General features: G+C 37.3%; 1 protein-coding gene across 1 annotated transcript in view; it reads left to right on the top strand.

The window, feature by feature from the left end:
- Nucleotides 1-434: 434 nt before the first annotated feature.
- CDH10 (cadherin 10) overlaps nt 435-17510 on the top strand; it is a gene marked incomplete at its 5' end in the record, with an annotated part of 107045 nt that continues 89969 nt past the window's right edge. Inside the window, one exon of the mRNA XM_081323256.1 lies at nt 435-665. Coding sequence (XP_081179382.1) covers nt 435-665 — 231 coding nt within the window. The remainder of the gene's footprint in view (nt 666-17510) is intronic.

Here is a 17510-nt window from a genome sequence, read left to right as displayed (position 1 = left end):
CTACATTTATTACATTTTAATAAATTTATTAAAAACTCAAGAGCTGCATAAGAAGACTAGGAAAAAGCATTGATTTACATAATATGTGGTGGTGGAAGTAACTCCATACTACATTAAGGTTTTGCAAAAGTTGAATTAGGTGACAGTTACCAAATAACCTTTCTATTTTTATTTAAATGTGTTTGGGGGAAAATAACAAATTTTACATAATATTTGCAGCTATGGTGCCAAGTATAATGTGAAACCTAATGTACAGTGAAGGAGTGTATCTGAATCTATAAATTATTTTTCTGTTTGCTTTAAGGTTTTGGATATGCACCGACTGCAGATGGGCTGTTTTTTATAAACTCTGCCAAGGGCGCACAAAAAAGCTTATTCTAAGAAGAAGTGTAACATTGAACTTGCAGTCAAAGGCACGTGTGAAGCCAAGAACTATGATAATACAGCAAATCTTACTGCTGGTGCTGTTCTGGGTATGCCTGCTACAGCCTTGCTTGACAGCAATGGTGTTTACTAGGACTACAGATCACCAACCCCCAACTTTCAGAACTCATGGAATAGGAAATGATGGGAAAGCTCTGCACCGTCAGAAACGAGGCTGGATGTGGAACCAGTTTTTCTTGTTGGAGGAATATACTGGATCTGATTACCAATATGTAGGCAAGGTAGGTATCATGCACTGTTTCTTCTATTAATCCAACGTGCTGAGTTGAACGGAATGGCATGAAATTATCGTTGAGCACACTTTGTTTTGTTAAAAATAAAAAGCACCAGAGCTTGGCAAATAGGAACAGCAGGTTGATAGACAAATGTTCTTCTGGGAGCAAACCAATTAATAATGATGTCATTCCATTGCATATTGGTGACATTATAGTTCCTTTCGGATTTGAGTTTTGAATCATAATTTCCATTAACACATTCAGTGCTCCATTTTTCAAATGACACATCCTACCACTTTCTCTAAAATGCAAATATTCCCCACCTTCCAGTAGTGCCTCTTCGTTTGAAAAGAAAGTAATTCTCACCAGCAAGCCTGATGTAAAAAATTATGAAGCAATACATGAACTAGTTATTAGGAAAAGTGTTTTAAATTCTCTGAAAAAGTAGGTAAGATAGGGGAAAGCCCTTAAGAATTTGCCCCTGGCTTCAGTCTCTGGAATGTAGAAATAAAACAATCTTAAAAGTATGTAGATATTTGGCCTATACTTTACTATACAGTCTGGCTGTAATAAGTAATGATTTATTGATTAATCACTTCCCCAGCAAATAAAGTCAAGTGATTTCAAGAAAAGATCTAGTAATTTAATGTAACAAAATTTATGTTTGTGCCTCTGCCATTTTAAAGCACCTTTCTGGATCCGAACTTTAAGTCTGAATAAGTACCGGTATATTACAAATATACAAACTTAGATTGGTAATTACACTAGTCCATATGATATAAAACAGCAAACCCACAAGATAGTCAATACCCATAAATAGTAGCTGTACTTTCAGATTTGTCCAGTGGACAGTAGAATATAGGATCTATGCTGGTATTTTGGAATGGTATTTAAGATTCTGTATCACACATGCAGAAGTTCCTTGGAAGCAGTTGTTTAAAATGGAAAGGATTTTTTGGATAGCATAATATTTGATACCCATTTCAGAAAAGAGCCTACACTCATGTCTTGGGAAATATTACTTCCTGCCCAGATATTGTTCTCTCTTTCCTGTAGAGTAATCAATAACTTCAAAAGATGCTTGAAAATATCCAGGATTAATTGGTTCCATACATCTCAGTGACTACCTGTGAATATATTTATACGTTCCTGACTTGAATCAAATTACTTTATTTCTCTGTAGGGAAGAACTATAAAACAGAATTTCAGATGTTATATTTGCATGTGCTGTAAGTCATATTTGCAATTACATTGATACATATGACCTCTATGGCTATAACCGTGGGTAATACATACATCATGAAATATCGTTTGTATAATTGTCTGAATTTGTTCTGTATTTGTAATAACAAACTGGAGTCAAGTGCAGCAACAGGATGCAGCCATCCTTATTATAAATATTCAGAGGCATCGTTATTGATATTGGCAAAATGTTATTTTACAATGTATGTATTTTTCCTTTTGTACAAAAAGTAAGTCCACCACATCTTTGCAATCCAAATCAGGTCTTATTTCAGGGATCCTATCTGAAGAAAATAAATAGTTAGTTCTTTTAAGGTGTATTTGTGGAAAGGAAGGTATGTTCCATCATTATTCTTGCCACTCCTGATCTTACAGAAAAGGTTTACAAAAACTGTAATTCCATTCAGCTGAAAAATTGCAGTAGTTTTCTGTGACCTTTCAAGACAGGACAGTTAGAAATGGAGGTAATAGAACCAGGAGTGTGATTGCTAGTCTCTCATCCTGAGTTTATTTCTTTAAAATCCCAATAGATATTTTTTTTCTTATTTTAACATATATCTTTTTCCTGGAGACTTACCTTCCTTAAGGGGAATATCAGAATTAGATGCTCTAGTTACTATTGGTGCTTAATTAAATGTGAGTGAGGAGAAGTGCTTATGTGAGGAAATGTGTGTGGAGAAAAGCTATAAATATATATGCCCTTTTGTACTAAACAAGTACTAGTGCTCCACATAAATGCATGCAATGCTAGCCAATTAAATTATTAGCATTTAAATTAGCAGAAGTGAATCATATAAATCAGCAAAAAATAATATCAATAATTTATGCCTGTCCGAGGTCCTTGGGAAGAACTCAGTAAGTGGATAAAATGCCATATCCAGTCTAAACATCTGGCTGAATGTGCAGCCAACTGGAATAATTTGTTACTTGTGCTATTCCAAACCTAATGTCTAAATAAATGAATAATAATAATTTTAAAACCTATGTGCCATTAGAAACCCAATATCTAAATAGCATCTCTGGCAGGCTGGGACAGTCATAGTTTCAGGGATAATCTCATCAAAAGTTCCTGCTGCAGAAATCCTTTTTTTAAAAAAATAACCCAGAATGGATGACTTGTACATGTTATGCTTCTATGCACATTATACTTACCACACATCTGAAAGCTGCTTTTGTGCAATTCCCATAATTTGCCACTGACACCCAGAAAGTGCTACTCAGGCATATTTTGTGGCTTATCACTTCAAGCAAGCAGCACAGAATTCTCTCTTAGATAGCATAAATTGTTGTGAAATGTAAACAGACTTTAATTTGTGATTGGACAAGGTGACAAAAGTTATTCAACTTGCTTATGTTGATTTCACTATCATAATCCATTCTTGCCTCTCATCTTTGTCTGCCATTAGAATATACCGATTCACTCTTTTCGTTTTCTCTATAATCAACTTTTTTTTCCTCCCAACCTGCATTTCCATATAACAAAGCACACTCTTGTACAAACCATTTATGCTTCTTTGAACAAGAAATAGACTACCCACTAACTTTATAACAAAATTTGTACATCTTTTTCCCCCATAGAGTTTCCAATCTTTAGTAAACCAGTTTTAAGATTATTTGAGGCTGAAACTCTTATACATATTCTACACTGAGGCCAAATAGGATATTATATGAAGGAAAAAATCTTATACAAAAATGCTGAAAAGCTACATATTTTCAGATCTAAAGAATGTTCTCAATGCAGTATTTTACTCAGGTCTGATGAGACAAGAATGCTCGGAATAGAGGATATGGAGGCTAGTCATGACATACCGGCTAAAGATTACCTTGTCCCCAAAAGGCCTGGTACTATTAATTCTGACAAATGACTGTCCCTCACCATGGTTATCAGCAATGAATCAGAGGCTGAGGATGTCTAGGTTTGCCATATACTAGCTAACCCCCTTCCCAGGGCTTTTTTTCTCATAGAACGCTCAGAACGGAGTTCCGGCACCTTTTTTGGATGGAACCTTGTAGGATAGGCAAGGCAGGTTGTATGACACTTGTGAGTTCCGGCACCTTTTTCTTATACAAAAAAAGCACTGGCCCTTCCTATAACAGCAAAACCTTGATAGCTAAAAATATTTGGCAGTCTGCAAGTTACGGTGCTCACACTAACCTTTCCCAAAGTGAAGAACTTCTCCAGGCCCTGAGATAATGTGTTATCATTGCCATTATTATAGGGTATATTTATCAAAATCCCACTAACAGAACTTGTCTGCCCATGTGTCTCTGGGGAAACAGAAATTGCCCAACATGTGTAGCTTCACTGCAATTTTAATAAGGATCTGAACAAGGAATATATATACTGCTCAAAAAAATAAAGGGAACACTTAAACAACACAATGTACTGTATTTAATAGTAGGATGTCTTATCTTGTGTTCCCTCTATTTTTTTGAGCAGTATATTATCCCGGCTGCAATGCCTCCCAGGAAGGACAGAAGACAACTCTGCCAATTTTCTTTTCTCAGACTGCAAACATGTTAGCTACAACATTGTAGCTAAATATAGAGTGGCAGCAATTAGAACAAAAAGGATCCTTTTTTTTTGCCAGTAGCTACTTTTTTAGTCCTGCCCTTCTTTTATTCTCGTTGGTACTGCTGTTATTTGATTGTAATAAAAATAAAATAATCGTTCGTAAGGATTCTAAGGTGCACAATATCATGTATTTGATCTAGGTTTGTTAATTTAATTTAATTTAATTAATTTATTGCTTGTAATTGTTCACTTCATTGTCCTTAAGATTCACACGCCTTATTGCATCTCAGATGTATCTAACATTGCCTATCAATGCTTTGGGTTTTCAGCCAACAGTATGGAATCATTTGCAAACAATACTGCATATACCCAACCAAGACATATCCAATATCACTATAAGCATTCCTTACACACTTATTCATAAATATACTAAACAAGGGAATATTGCACATTGTTTTTTTTTATTCCATATTGATTAGATATTCTACTTATGAGTGATTTATATCCATTAAATATGGTTATTATCACATTCAGCAATAATATTTCTGCAGCACATTCCATAATGTGGGATCCTTGGTGCTCTCCGAGTTTGGTGGCTTTCTTGCAGGCATTTCACTACCCAATTAGGTAACATCATCAGTGCTGGAATGGAGTTTATTCTCTTCTTCACTTACTCACTTTATCATATGCCTTTTTTAAAATCAAGAACATATGATAAATTTTCTTCTCATGTTCATTCATTTCTTAATGACCTGCTGAAGAGCAAATATGCCTTCTATAATCCTACTTGGCATAAAGCTGCACTGTATTGAGTGTCATGTACTATAGTGTTTTTTTGGTTTTTTTGTTAAACGCTTCCCAGACTCACATAAGAAACTAGTCCTCCCGTAGTTTCTAAACTCACTCTTACTATCTTTTACATTAACGTATAGGAATAATAACGACATTCTTCAAAATATCAGGTACAAAAGTAGCCTGTACATTACAGTAGTCATTACACACACACACACACACACACACACACACACACACACACACACACACGATACACAGTGATTTGTAAGCGAGCTCCATCTATATTTAACATTTGTCAAGTTACACCATCAAAATTTATCAGTTTTCTATCATTTGCACAGTAGTCAAGAATTCCTTTTTTATCTTTTTTTTAAAAAAATTTCTCATTACCTATGTATCCTTTACTAATTATTCCAGTGTTTCTCCATAAAAAAATCCAGAAACAAGTTTCTCTGTAAACTTTTATAGTCTTTTTTCCCCCCATGTGTACATCGAAACAAACAGATATTTTTTTCAGGCAGACACTCATCATCATCCTGACTCCTTGGGTTTCTAAATAGACCAATTTGCTTTTTTTTTTTGTACTTATTATTTTGTTTCAGTCTGGTCCTATCCTCCCATATCACCTTAGTGTTTTTATTTTTATTTTATTTTTGCTTCTGGATCATATTCATTTTAACAAGTTTCCCCCCCCCCTTTGGTTAAACTCATATTATTGCCTTCCATTATGACCATTCAGTGGAGCTTAATACAAAGTATACCAATCTGTTATCCTAATTTCATACACACTTAAAACAATCTGAATGAAAACAAGTCATAATTTGCATATATTTTTTAAATATTTTATTCAAGACAAAGTTAAAATACAAAATACAAAACTCAATAAAAATCCAGGAAGACATGTATTTTAGTTCTTTTGCTCATTCATTCATTTCTGCATCTTCATTTCTCTTCATTTATTTCACTTTGAAAGATAAGATCATATTCAGATCCTTCAGCAAGAATCACACTGTTCCTCTTTTTTTCAATTTCACAGACATAAAGGATGTCTATTTTCTGTCTTTCATTAATTAACTTATGTTTGTTTTTTACCATTTACCCTTCTTATATTTTTAATTTCAATTTTCTGCATAGAGTAGTTATTACCAGATAACGCTCATAGGCATTGACCTCAACTACCCATCATTGCTTTGGTCAATCAAAGTTTTTGCATAATGTAATTTAGTAAAAAGAGAAAACATAGGTTAGGTGACCACATGTAGGGTGGAATGTTGTCTAGATTTTCAGAAAGGACTGCTTTCCAGAGGAGCAAGAGATGGCAAAGTTTCAATAATTAAGTTGGGAGGAAGGGGATCAAGACATCACCTGCCTAAGAGTTCTGAGCTTATATCTTTCTGATGCCAAACTTTAAATAGTTTGGTTTAATTTGCTTTAGTTTGGCAAGATTTCTGTCTATAGATGTGAAACAATAAAGGAAACAGCTTAAAAGAAACTCACATGTCTTAGTTTCTGAAGCTGATATCATATCATATTTAGCATTCTTTCCTAGTGGTAAGGACAGCAGTGGTTACACAGTAAAAGCCCAGCTTTATTCCAAGGTTCTATACAAGCTAAGATTTGTAATCTAGAGATTCTCTTGCAAGCCAACATACTGTTTGTCTCATTCCACCAACTAAGAGGTACATTCGTTGTACTGATAATCATTTAGTATGTGCCATTATAAAATAGCTACCTGTAGTTCCTTCTGACTTCTGTTTTGATTTCAACATCATGTTGCTGTTGGCTGTTTAGAATTCCTCACTGAAATAGCAGTGTTTGAAGCAGTATTGCTAGCATAGAACCTTGGTAGGTTTCCTGCATCTCAGCAGAGGTACAGGTGGGCACCATATACACTTAATACATAAAAAATATTAAAAAATAAAGATAAATTCAAAAGTGATGTTGATTAGCTCTGACTCTTTTTGAAAACTGAGACGATATCCTAGTTTTATAAAGTGAATGAAGAATCAATTTCTGCTTACATATTATTCTTAAGACACAAATCCCAGAAATCTATTTGATCAATTCAAATTTGACATGTGGCATTTGCTGATCCTACCAATTATGACAAAACGTGTGTGTATACACACACACACACACACACACACACACTACTGTATTGCAGGGGGTCCCCAACCAGTCCGCGACATGCCTGCAAAGCTCCATCTGGAAAAACCTTTCTCCACAGAATGGGTCCCTGGTGCCCAAAAGGTTGGCGTTGGGGTCCACAACTGCATTGGGTCTTTCATCCTAAGAACATCTTTAAACTATACTTGTTAAAATCCTAGATAGACAAAATCCTGAATATTATTAAGGCGCCGCAAATCCGTTTTGATTCAGTTTTAATTTGAGAGTCAAAAAGGGCTTTCAACTCATAGGTGCATTTTTGTAAAGATTTTAGTGCAAACCAACTTGATTTGAACCACTTGGACATTTGGGCCACTCTGACATTTGGTAAAAGACATTATCCGGTAGATAATGGGGAGCAGATTAAAATGACTGTAGCTGCTTCATGGGGGGGGAGAGGGCAGAGTGGAAATAAAATAGGGATGATAGACATGACTAGTTTAGAAAATGTGATTTGCTGCAGTAAATACATTGGTCTGTTTGTGTGTGTGTGTGTGTGTGTGTGTCTGTGTGTGTGTGTGTGTGTGTGTGTGTGTGTAATATATATAACAGTATAGAAATACTGTTTCTCAAGTATCCAAAAAAAACTTATAGAGAAAGTTTACTGAATCAGTGCACAAAGTGTTCCACTTCAATTTAAAACACACAAACATTTTTAAAAAGTCTTTTCTGAGGAGCTGGGCTTAATTCTGAAGAATGTTCTTTAACTTGCCCTTATGGGGTGAAACAGTTTTGCTTCATTTGATCACTGGGTTTGTGAAATGGCTTTTTGGCCAGTTTAAGCCCTCTTGGATGCCAGTCTGGGCAAGGCAAAATGGCAACATTTGGCCAGAGAAAGTATCTGGCATCAGAAAATGGAATTTTAAGCCTTACCACCCCTATTCTTGAAAGCTGTAAGCATTTAGGCTGACTAACACCTGTAATTCTTAGTTGGCACACTTTTAGCCATTGTAGAGAAAATTAGTCCTGGCCTGGTTTTGCAGAATTTAAAAAGAAAGTTTGATCCAACAGTATAGGTAAAGGTACGTCTCCATGGTCATGTGGCCGGCATGACTAGACGCCAAAGGCGCACGGAACGCTGTTATATATACTGTACTAAATTGGCCAGCCTTAAACACATATACAGAGTTCTCCAAATACAGATGAAGTATCAGTACAGAAGAGAAACTTTCTATTAGCACAAGAAAAAGAATAGTACAGTCTTGTGCCTGGTCATATTAAATAGGTTCGAACTTAAAAAATGAATTAATCCAAAGAAATGATAATTTTGCTTCCAAGTTAGGCTTTGATAGACCAAGAACTTAAGTTGAGGAAATAAATGTATTGGTCAGCTTCTACTTTCAATGTAAGACAGCTGATGACATCACTAGATGTCCATCCGCAGTATTTTTTGTATAGAATAGGGAAGTTATGACTTTGTATATTGTCTGTAAGAACCTTAGAAGCAACAGGAAAAAAATGCATTGACTCTGCAAAGCGCTTCACAGCTCCCTTATTTAATTTGTAGCACTAAAGTGATTCTGCTTTGATATGCAGTTTGGCTTGGTTGGGATGATTCATTCAAATCTTCACTTAATCAAAGCATCCTTTTGAAGTTTTGCATAGCTCATTTTGATAGCCTTTTCTTTAGTTCACCCTGTTAACATATTTCAGTCTAAATTTTTCACAGCGTAAGCAAAATCCAAGTCGGTACTCAGTTTTCTTAATGGAATATTGTGGTTTGACTCGGGCCTTTGAATTGATGAATGTTAATTTAAACATAAAAAAGAATGATGAGAAATTGTTAAAAGGTATGCAATTTTTGAAGGAATATAAGGGAAAATTGACTGATAAGGAAGGAAAGAGCAACTTGCTCATTCATTAACACCCAAGGAACATGACACAGGGTAGTGGTAAAATTCTCAAAGACTACAGTTTTTTATTTGTAGATGAAATTCAGTGCTATAATCAACAATTTTGATCAACACTTTCAAGGTGAGAATTATAGTGATTCATTCTTGTCAACATATCAATCTCAGCTTCTTCAAAATTTACGTGAATTTTTACATGAAATAGTGACAATGAGGAACAAACAGTTTTTAAAAGTCTCAATTATATTATATTGTATAATATCTACCTTTTTTTCTTTTCTTTTGTCAGAAAGTTTTCAGAATTGTCCTATTCACTGGGTTTTAACTTATTTCTTAAGTGGAACATTAAGGATATATAATCACTTTTTTTAGTTTTAGAATAAAGAATAAATAATAAGAATAAACAGAGGAGGTTGCCTGCCAATTAAGTAGTCTCCAGAGGCTTTCCTCTATTAATCCTGTCTTCTAAGAGAGAGGCAAGTGACTATTATAGAAAGGATATAGTAGTCCTCACTTAGTGACCATTTGAAGTCACAACAGACACCAAAGTTGGAAGTTCTGATGTCCACCCTCACCCCATCTCATCTGGGGCACTTGGCAACTAGCCTACATTTACAGCCATTGGCAGCATCCCAGGGTCTCATGACTGCAATTGATGATGGTTTTTTTTTGCTGGAAACCAGTGTTTACATCTGGGTTTTGGCAAAAAATGATGGGTTTGCTTCATGATTGCAGCATTCACTTAATGACTGCAGCATTCACTTAACGACTACCAGAAAATAATGTCATAAAATCAAGGACTTGTATTATTCTGTGCTAATGGCCAAACTACAGAGTTTTCTCAGTGGACACATTTGTATGCCTTTATTTATTTATTATTTATATAGGGTTTATATAGCTGCCCACTCAGAATGCAGTTTTAAGCAGCTAACAGTTTATGTTTAGGAAAACATAAAAAGTAAATAGAAATAGAAATCCATTAAAACATATCACACACCAGAAACAACTCACTTGTAAAGGTTTATGTGTTGTCCTGACTCAGAGCCTGGGGAGAAATGGATCTTCAATGCCTTTTTGAGGACCGGCAGAAATGGGGCCCATCTGAATCTGAGGGGAGGTGCTATTGCTTAAGGCAGTCACAGTGACACCAAAGACAAATTCCTAGGTTCCATCAGATGACACTGCTTAGGATCTGAAGCATGCCAATCATGGTTTTGCTGGATAGGCAGAGATGGGCCTACAAATATTTTGACCTGGGCTTTGAAGGTGAACCTTAGCATATTAAATTGCACTTGGAAGTCAGTTGGTGCATCAGTGTACTAGTCTTGCTGCTGCATTCTGCACTAGCTATAGCTTCCAAATTGTCTTCAAGCATAAAGTATTTTGAATACAAGTGTTGGTAAAAGCAACTATGCTTGCTCACTCAGACACTGTTTTCAGTTGTGATCTTTTGTTTCCATTTCTATTTTTATTCACTAGCTTTAAGGGATGCTGACAATTTTGGGAATATATAACACTTCTCAATATGCATGTACAAAATTTTACTTTTAACAATCCATTAAAAAAAGAAAATATATACAGTAATGCAGTTCCATAAACATGATTTTTGTGTTATCTTGCATATATTGAAGAAATTATATGTTCATTGCTTCATCCATCACTAATATGCATGTATATTTGTTTTATTTTTGAGGGTCATTAACTTTAATTTAACATGCGCATCAGTAATTTGGAACAGTCTTGATTTTAGGTTATTAGGCAAAAAAGGAATCCTGATGATTTTTACAGATATTCTAATTAATAACTTTTACAATATATGTAAAATATAAAAGTAATATATTAATAAATCCATAATTTATAAAATTCTAATATATTTTCAAAATAAGCAGTACTGGAATTACTAGGATTTATTTAAATTTAGCTTGAGGGAGAGCAAAAAAAATGAATAACCTAGGGAACAATAACAAAGCCTATGGAACAAAAACAAAATAGAAATGTAGCCTTACATTGTTCCCTAGCTTCGTTTTAAGACTATATCAAAATGGCCATTTTGTAAGTTAATAAAAGAGGAAGAGAGAGCACAGAAAATATGTAACAAATCAAAATGTGGAAACAGACTATCCTGTACATATTGCACTAATAGGTGCATTCAGACCAGTGCAAAATAATTTGAACTGCCTTCTGGAACCTAGGCTTTGTCTAGAGGGGTCTAGAGAGATGTTTTAATATGTAGTGTAGATGGTTAATTAACAATTTTGTAGAGTCTCCAGCCCCTTCATGGATTACTGCCTTATCGTGGCAAAGGGGCTTGCATAATTCAATGAAGCTATGAGTTATGCCATGCAGGGCCACCTAAGACGAACAGGTCGTAGGAGAGAGTTCTGACAAAACGTGATCCACTGGAGAAGAAAATGGCAACCCACTCCAGTATCTTTGCCATGAAAACCCCATGGACAGTACCAAAAGGCAAAAAGATATGATGCTGGAAGATGAGCCCCTCAGGTCAGAAGGTGTCCAATATGGTACTGGGGAAGAACAGAGGGCTAGTACTAGTAGCGCCAGAAAGAATGGAGCGACTGGGCCAAAGCCGAAAGAATGCTCAGCTGTGGATGTATCTGGTGGTGAAAGGAAAGTCCGATGCTGTAAAGATTTATTCTCCATAGGAACCTGGAATGTAAGATCCATGAATCAAGGAAAGCTGGATTTGGTCAAACAAGAGATGACAAGACTGAACATCGACATCTTAGGAATCAGCAAACTAAAATGGACAGGAATGGGTGAATTTAATTCAGATGACCATCAGGTATACTACTGCAGGCAAGAATCCCTCAGAAGAAATGGAGTAGCCTTCATAGTCAATAAAAGAGTAGGAAAAGCAATATTGGGATACAATCCCCAAAATGACAGAACGATCTCAGTTCGAATCCAGGGTAAACCATTCAATATCACAGTAGTCCAAGTCTATGCCCCAACCACCAGTGCTGAAGAAGATGAAATTGACCAGTTCTATGAAACCCTACAGCACCTTATAGAGCTAACACCAAAAAATGATGTCCTTATCATCATGGGGGATTGGAATGCTAAAGTAGAAAGCCAAAAGATAACTGGAATAACAGGCAAGTTTGGCCTTGGAGTATGAAATGAAGCAGGGCACAGGCTGATAGAATTTTGTCAAGAAAATACGATGGTCATAGCAAACATTCTTTTCCAACATCCCAAGAGACAGAGGGCTGGACATCACCAGACGGTCAACACAGAAATCAGATTGACTATATGCTCTGCAGCCAAAGATGGAGAAGCTCTATACAGTCAGTAAAAACAAGACCAGGAGCTTACTGTGGCTCACATCATGAGCTTCTTGTTGCAAAATTTAGGCTTAAACTGAAGAAAGTAGGGAAAAGCAGTAGAGGTGACAAATAGATTTAAGGAATTAGATCTGATAGACAGAGTGCCTGAAGAACTATGGACGGAGGTTCACAACATTGTACAAGAGGTAGCAACTAAAACCATCCCAAAGAAAAGAAATGCAAGAAGCAAAATGGCTGTCTGAGAAAGCTTTGCAAATAGCTGAGGAAAGGAGGAAAGCAAAAGGCAAGGGAGAAAAAGAAAGATACACCCAGTTGAATGCAGAATTCCAGAGAATAGCTAGAAGAGATAAGAATGCTTTCTTAAATGAACAGTGCAAAGAAATAGAAGAAAACAATAAAATAGGGAGGACTAGAGATCTCTTCAAGAAAATTGATGAGATGAAGGGAACGTTTCATGCAAAAATGGGTATGATAAAGGACCAAAATGGTAGGGACTTAACAAAGGCAGAAGAGATTAAGAAGAGGTGGAAAAATTACACAGAAGAACTATACAAGAACGAGCTTAACATCCCTGATGACCACGATGAGGTGGTCACTGACCTCGAGCCAGACATCCTAGAATGTGACGTGGTGGGACTTAGGAAAGTTGACAACAGCAAAGATAGTGGAGGTGATAGTATTCCATCTGAGCTATTCAAAATCTTAAAAGATGATGCAATAAAAGTGCTACATTCAATTTGCCAGCAAATTTGGGAAAGTCAACAATGGCCACAGGATTGGAAAAGGATCAGTTTACATTCCAATTCCAAAGAAAGGCAGTACCAAAGAATGTTCAAACTATCGCACCATTGCACTCATTTCACATGCTAGTAAAGTTATGCTTAAAATCCTACAAGCTAGACTCCAGCAATATGTGGATCGAGAACTACCAGCAGTACAAGCAGGATTTCAAACAGTCAGAGGAACTAGAGATCAAATTGCCAACATACGCTGGATCATGGAGAAAGCTAGGGAGTTCCAGAAAAACATCTACTTCTGCTTCATTGACTATGTTAAAGCCTTTGATTGTGTGGATCACAACAAACTGTGGCAAGTTCTCAAAGAGATGGGAGTACCAGACCATCGCATTTGTCTCTTTAGATACCTATATGTGGGTCAAGAAGCAACAGTGAGAACTGGACACAGAACCACTGATTGGTTGAAAATTGGGAAAGGAATCCGGCAAGGCTGTATACAGTCGCCCTGCCTGTTTAACTTATATGCAGAGCACATCATAAGAAAGGCAGGGCTATATGAATCAAAAGTTGGAACTAAGATTGCCGGGAGAAATATCAACAACCTAAGACAGGGCTTTTCAACCTTTTCACCCATTGTACCGCTTTTAGGATATGGCAACATCCATGTACCATCAGTAGCCTAGCAAGGTGTCAAAAACCTGATGACCAAAAAAGGGAAAAAAGTGATGAAGTACAGGTAGTCCTCGACTTACAACAGTTTGCTTAGTGACTGTTTGAAGTTACAATGGGACTAAAAAAGTGCCCCCCCCCAAGCCACAGCCGAGCAAGATGCCTGCCTGCCTGGCAGCGCTCTTCCTCCTGTCCGAGGTTTTCATTGTTGTGAGCATTTATGTTGAGGATTGGCAGTGATGGTGGGGTTGGGGGTGTTTGGTTTTTATTCTCCCAATCTGCTGGGTTGCAAAAGGTTTTGGTCACTTCACATGACCCTGGGACACTGTGACCATCATAAATATGGATCAGTTGCCAAGCATCTGAATGTAAATCACAAGACCCTGGAGATGCTGCAACATTCCAGCTGATCGTCACTTCTTCTGGGCTCAGAAGTGCCAGGATCAGCGCCGAGCTCCAGCTGGAGCCTGGCACTCAGCCTTGTGCTTTCACTGAGCCCTGACAGCCCCGAGGAAGCGCTGATCCTGGCGCTTTCACTGAGCCATGACAGCCCTGCAGCTCCAGCCATCTCTCTCTCAGGCTTGTGTGGTGCTACCACCTGTTCAGCTCATTCCCCTCCCCTGCTACCACTTTTCTAGGATGGTCGTATACCACCTGCCAGGTGCCAATGTACTACAGGTGGTACCCGTACTACTGGTTGAAAAGCCCTGACCTAAGATATGCAGATGATACCACTCTAATGGCAGAATGTGAAGAGGAACTAAAGTGCCTCTTGTTGCGGGTGTACAGTAGAAGGAGAGTGAAAAAGTTGGCTTGAAACTTAACATTAAGAAAACCAAGATCATGGCACCCGGCCCTTTCAATTCCTGGCAAATTGATGGGGAAGAAATGGAGATAGTGACAGATTTTATTTTCCTGGGCTCCAAGATCACCACAGACGGGGACTGCAGCCAAGAAATTAAAAGACGCTTGCTCCTCGGGAGGAAAGCCATGGCAAATCTAGACAGCACACTGAAAAGCAGAGACATCACCCTGCCAACAAAAGTGTGTATAGTCAAGGCTATGGTCTTTCCAGTTGCAATGTATCACTGTAAAAGTTGGACCATAAGAAAGGGTGAGTGCCAAAGGCCTTTGAACTATGGTGCTGGAGAAGACTCCTGCGAGTCCCTTGGACTGCAAGTCGATCAAACTGGTCAGTCCTAGAGGAGATCAATCCTGACTGCTCTTTAGAAGGCCAGATCCTGAAGTTGAAACTCAGATGCTTTGGCCACCTAATGAAAAGGAAGGACTCACTGGAGAAGAGCCTAATGCTGGGAAAGGTTGAGGGCAAGAGAAGAAGGGGACAACAGAGACTGAGGTGGCTGGATGGAGTCACTGAAGCAGTAGGCATGAGCCTAAATGGACTCCAGAAGATAGTAGATAGCATTTGAGGAAGGCCTGGAGGAATGTTGTCCATGGGGTCATGATGTGTCGGACACTACTTCACAACTAAGAACAAGAGTCTCCGGATGAACTCTTTCTGTAGTAAGCAAAACATGTTTTATCTCCCTTTTCTGTCTTTTATCTCAAAAGGAATAAACAGAGAAACCAGAAGCACCACATGCTGAAGTTGTGGGTTGTTCCATGGATTTAAGCTGTCAGATTTTAGTGAATTGGCTTTTGTGTTAGCAATGTCATTTTCTTTCCTTGGTTCATTCCCACCCACATTGGTTCCTCCCACATCTTGAAATGCACACTGTTTTTGTATTCATGTTGTATTTGTGTAAATCTTGGTAAGGCAAGGCAAGAAAAACGCAGGCCAGCATAGAATTGTATGTGCAGGCCAGCTAAGTCAGCTACAGATCCTCATAAATACTACCAATTCTGGAATGAAAAGTGGGAGAGAAGAAAGAGTTGAGTCGAAGAACTAAGAATAACAAAATAGTTGGACTGGTGGTGATGCACGAAGGTAAAAGACATCGTCTGGTTACTGTGGCCCAGGCACGTGATTTTTATAGCAACGTGTTAAAAGCAACCCCCCTATCACTTCTGGAAGCTGCAAAAGGATATGGCGAGGGAAAGCCTCAAGATGTTGCAGATAGACAGACAGAGGAGAATGGTGTTGGAGGGGATCAAGTTACAGTCTCATCGGCTGCTGCTGGAGAGCAGAGGATGTCGCGTGCCGCCCTAAGACGAGCGAGACGAGAGCAAGAGCAAGACCAGCAGAAAGTTATGGAACCTCCAAAGCGTACTTACAGTGAAGCTGTGGGAGGGGCGCGGTCCAAAGAAGTTACAGGGGCCATTTCAGACATGCTCCAAAAGCTTTGGGGCGTCAAGATTGGTGACTAAATTTCTAATTTAGAATGTCAGTGGATTAAATTCATCATAGAGGAGAAAGAAAGTCTTTCAATATTTAAAACAATTTAAGACTGATGTTTTTGGTTGCAAGAAACGTATATTAGGGTTATGGATCAAAAGTATTTACTGAATTTAAGATTGGGTACGCAAGCTCCTAATTAACAACAAGTTCACTTTTCTTAACTTACTACACATAAAGGGTACTTAATTGGATTATAAAAATTTTTAATTTTTTTTATTTTTTTTTATTTTTTTATTTTTATTTTTTTTTTAAGCGTGTCATGAGTCATGCTAGATTGCCTAAATTTCCTTTTTATTTGAACTCAAGGATGATCTGGAATTGTGAGACATTTGGTGTGATATATGCAAGAACTATTTTTGATCATAGTTCAGTTTGGTGGGAGATTAATAAGGTTAATAGAGATAGGCGCTTTTGGCGCGTAATTGAGAATTTGTTTAGAAATTAGAGGTAAATAGTAGATGAAAGTTTTTTTTAAAAAAAATTAATATGATAATATGGGACTAAGAAATTTTATTTAGCATTTGAATAAAGCTCCTTTTTCTGTTTTTCTTCTTTTTTTATCTGTAATATTAATATTGTTTGTAATCATTTTACATGAGCTAGAGGGTGATAGAATTAATAGTTTATTGTAGATAGCATATGGATGCTTATGTTTGTTTTTCGTTTTTATACCCTGTATTTAGCTCTGGGAAGTCGGGGGGGGAGGGGGGAATGGGGGAGAGGGATAGGGAGGGTTAGATAGGGGTGGGGGAGGGGGGGATTGATAAAGTTAAAATGTACTGTAAAACTTTTTAAATAAAAAAAAGAATAACAAAATAGATATCTGCTTGATTTGACTAAGATCTAAACAGAGATAATGGGTACAGTAAAATATAGGACAATAATAGCATACCTGAACTTTCAAAGAGGTGGAAACCTATTCTTATCATCCCTCATTAAACATGATCAGTGATCAAAATGACTGTGAGGCCTAAAAGGCCAGATCTACATATGAAGGTTTAATTAAGCTGATTTATTGCTAAAAGCCTGTGTTTAGGAATCTGTCAGCAGCTGCTTGGAGTTAGAGAAGGGTCAACGGCACTCAAAGGAGTTCACTTGTGACTATTTAGGTATTCTAGGCTGATCCCCCTTTTCACTCTTCCCTCAGGTGCTGGCATTCCTTCTACAATGCCAGAAGTTAGAGTCTACAGCTCCAACTTAGAGCAAGTTG

Source organism: Vipera berus, assembly GCF_964194415.1.
Source record: "Vipera berus genome assembly, chromosome: 3".
Classification (NCBI taxonomy): Eukaryota; Metazoa; Chordata; class Lepidosauria; order Squamata; family Viperidae; genus Vipera; species Vipera berus.
Note: the sequence above shows the minus strand (reverse complement) of the source record. Positions and strands in the feature narration are given on the sequence as shown.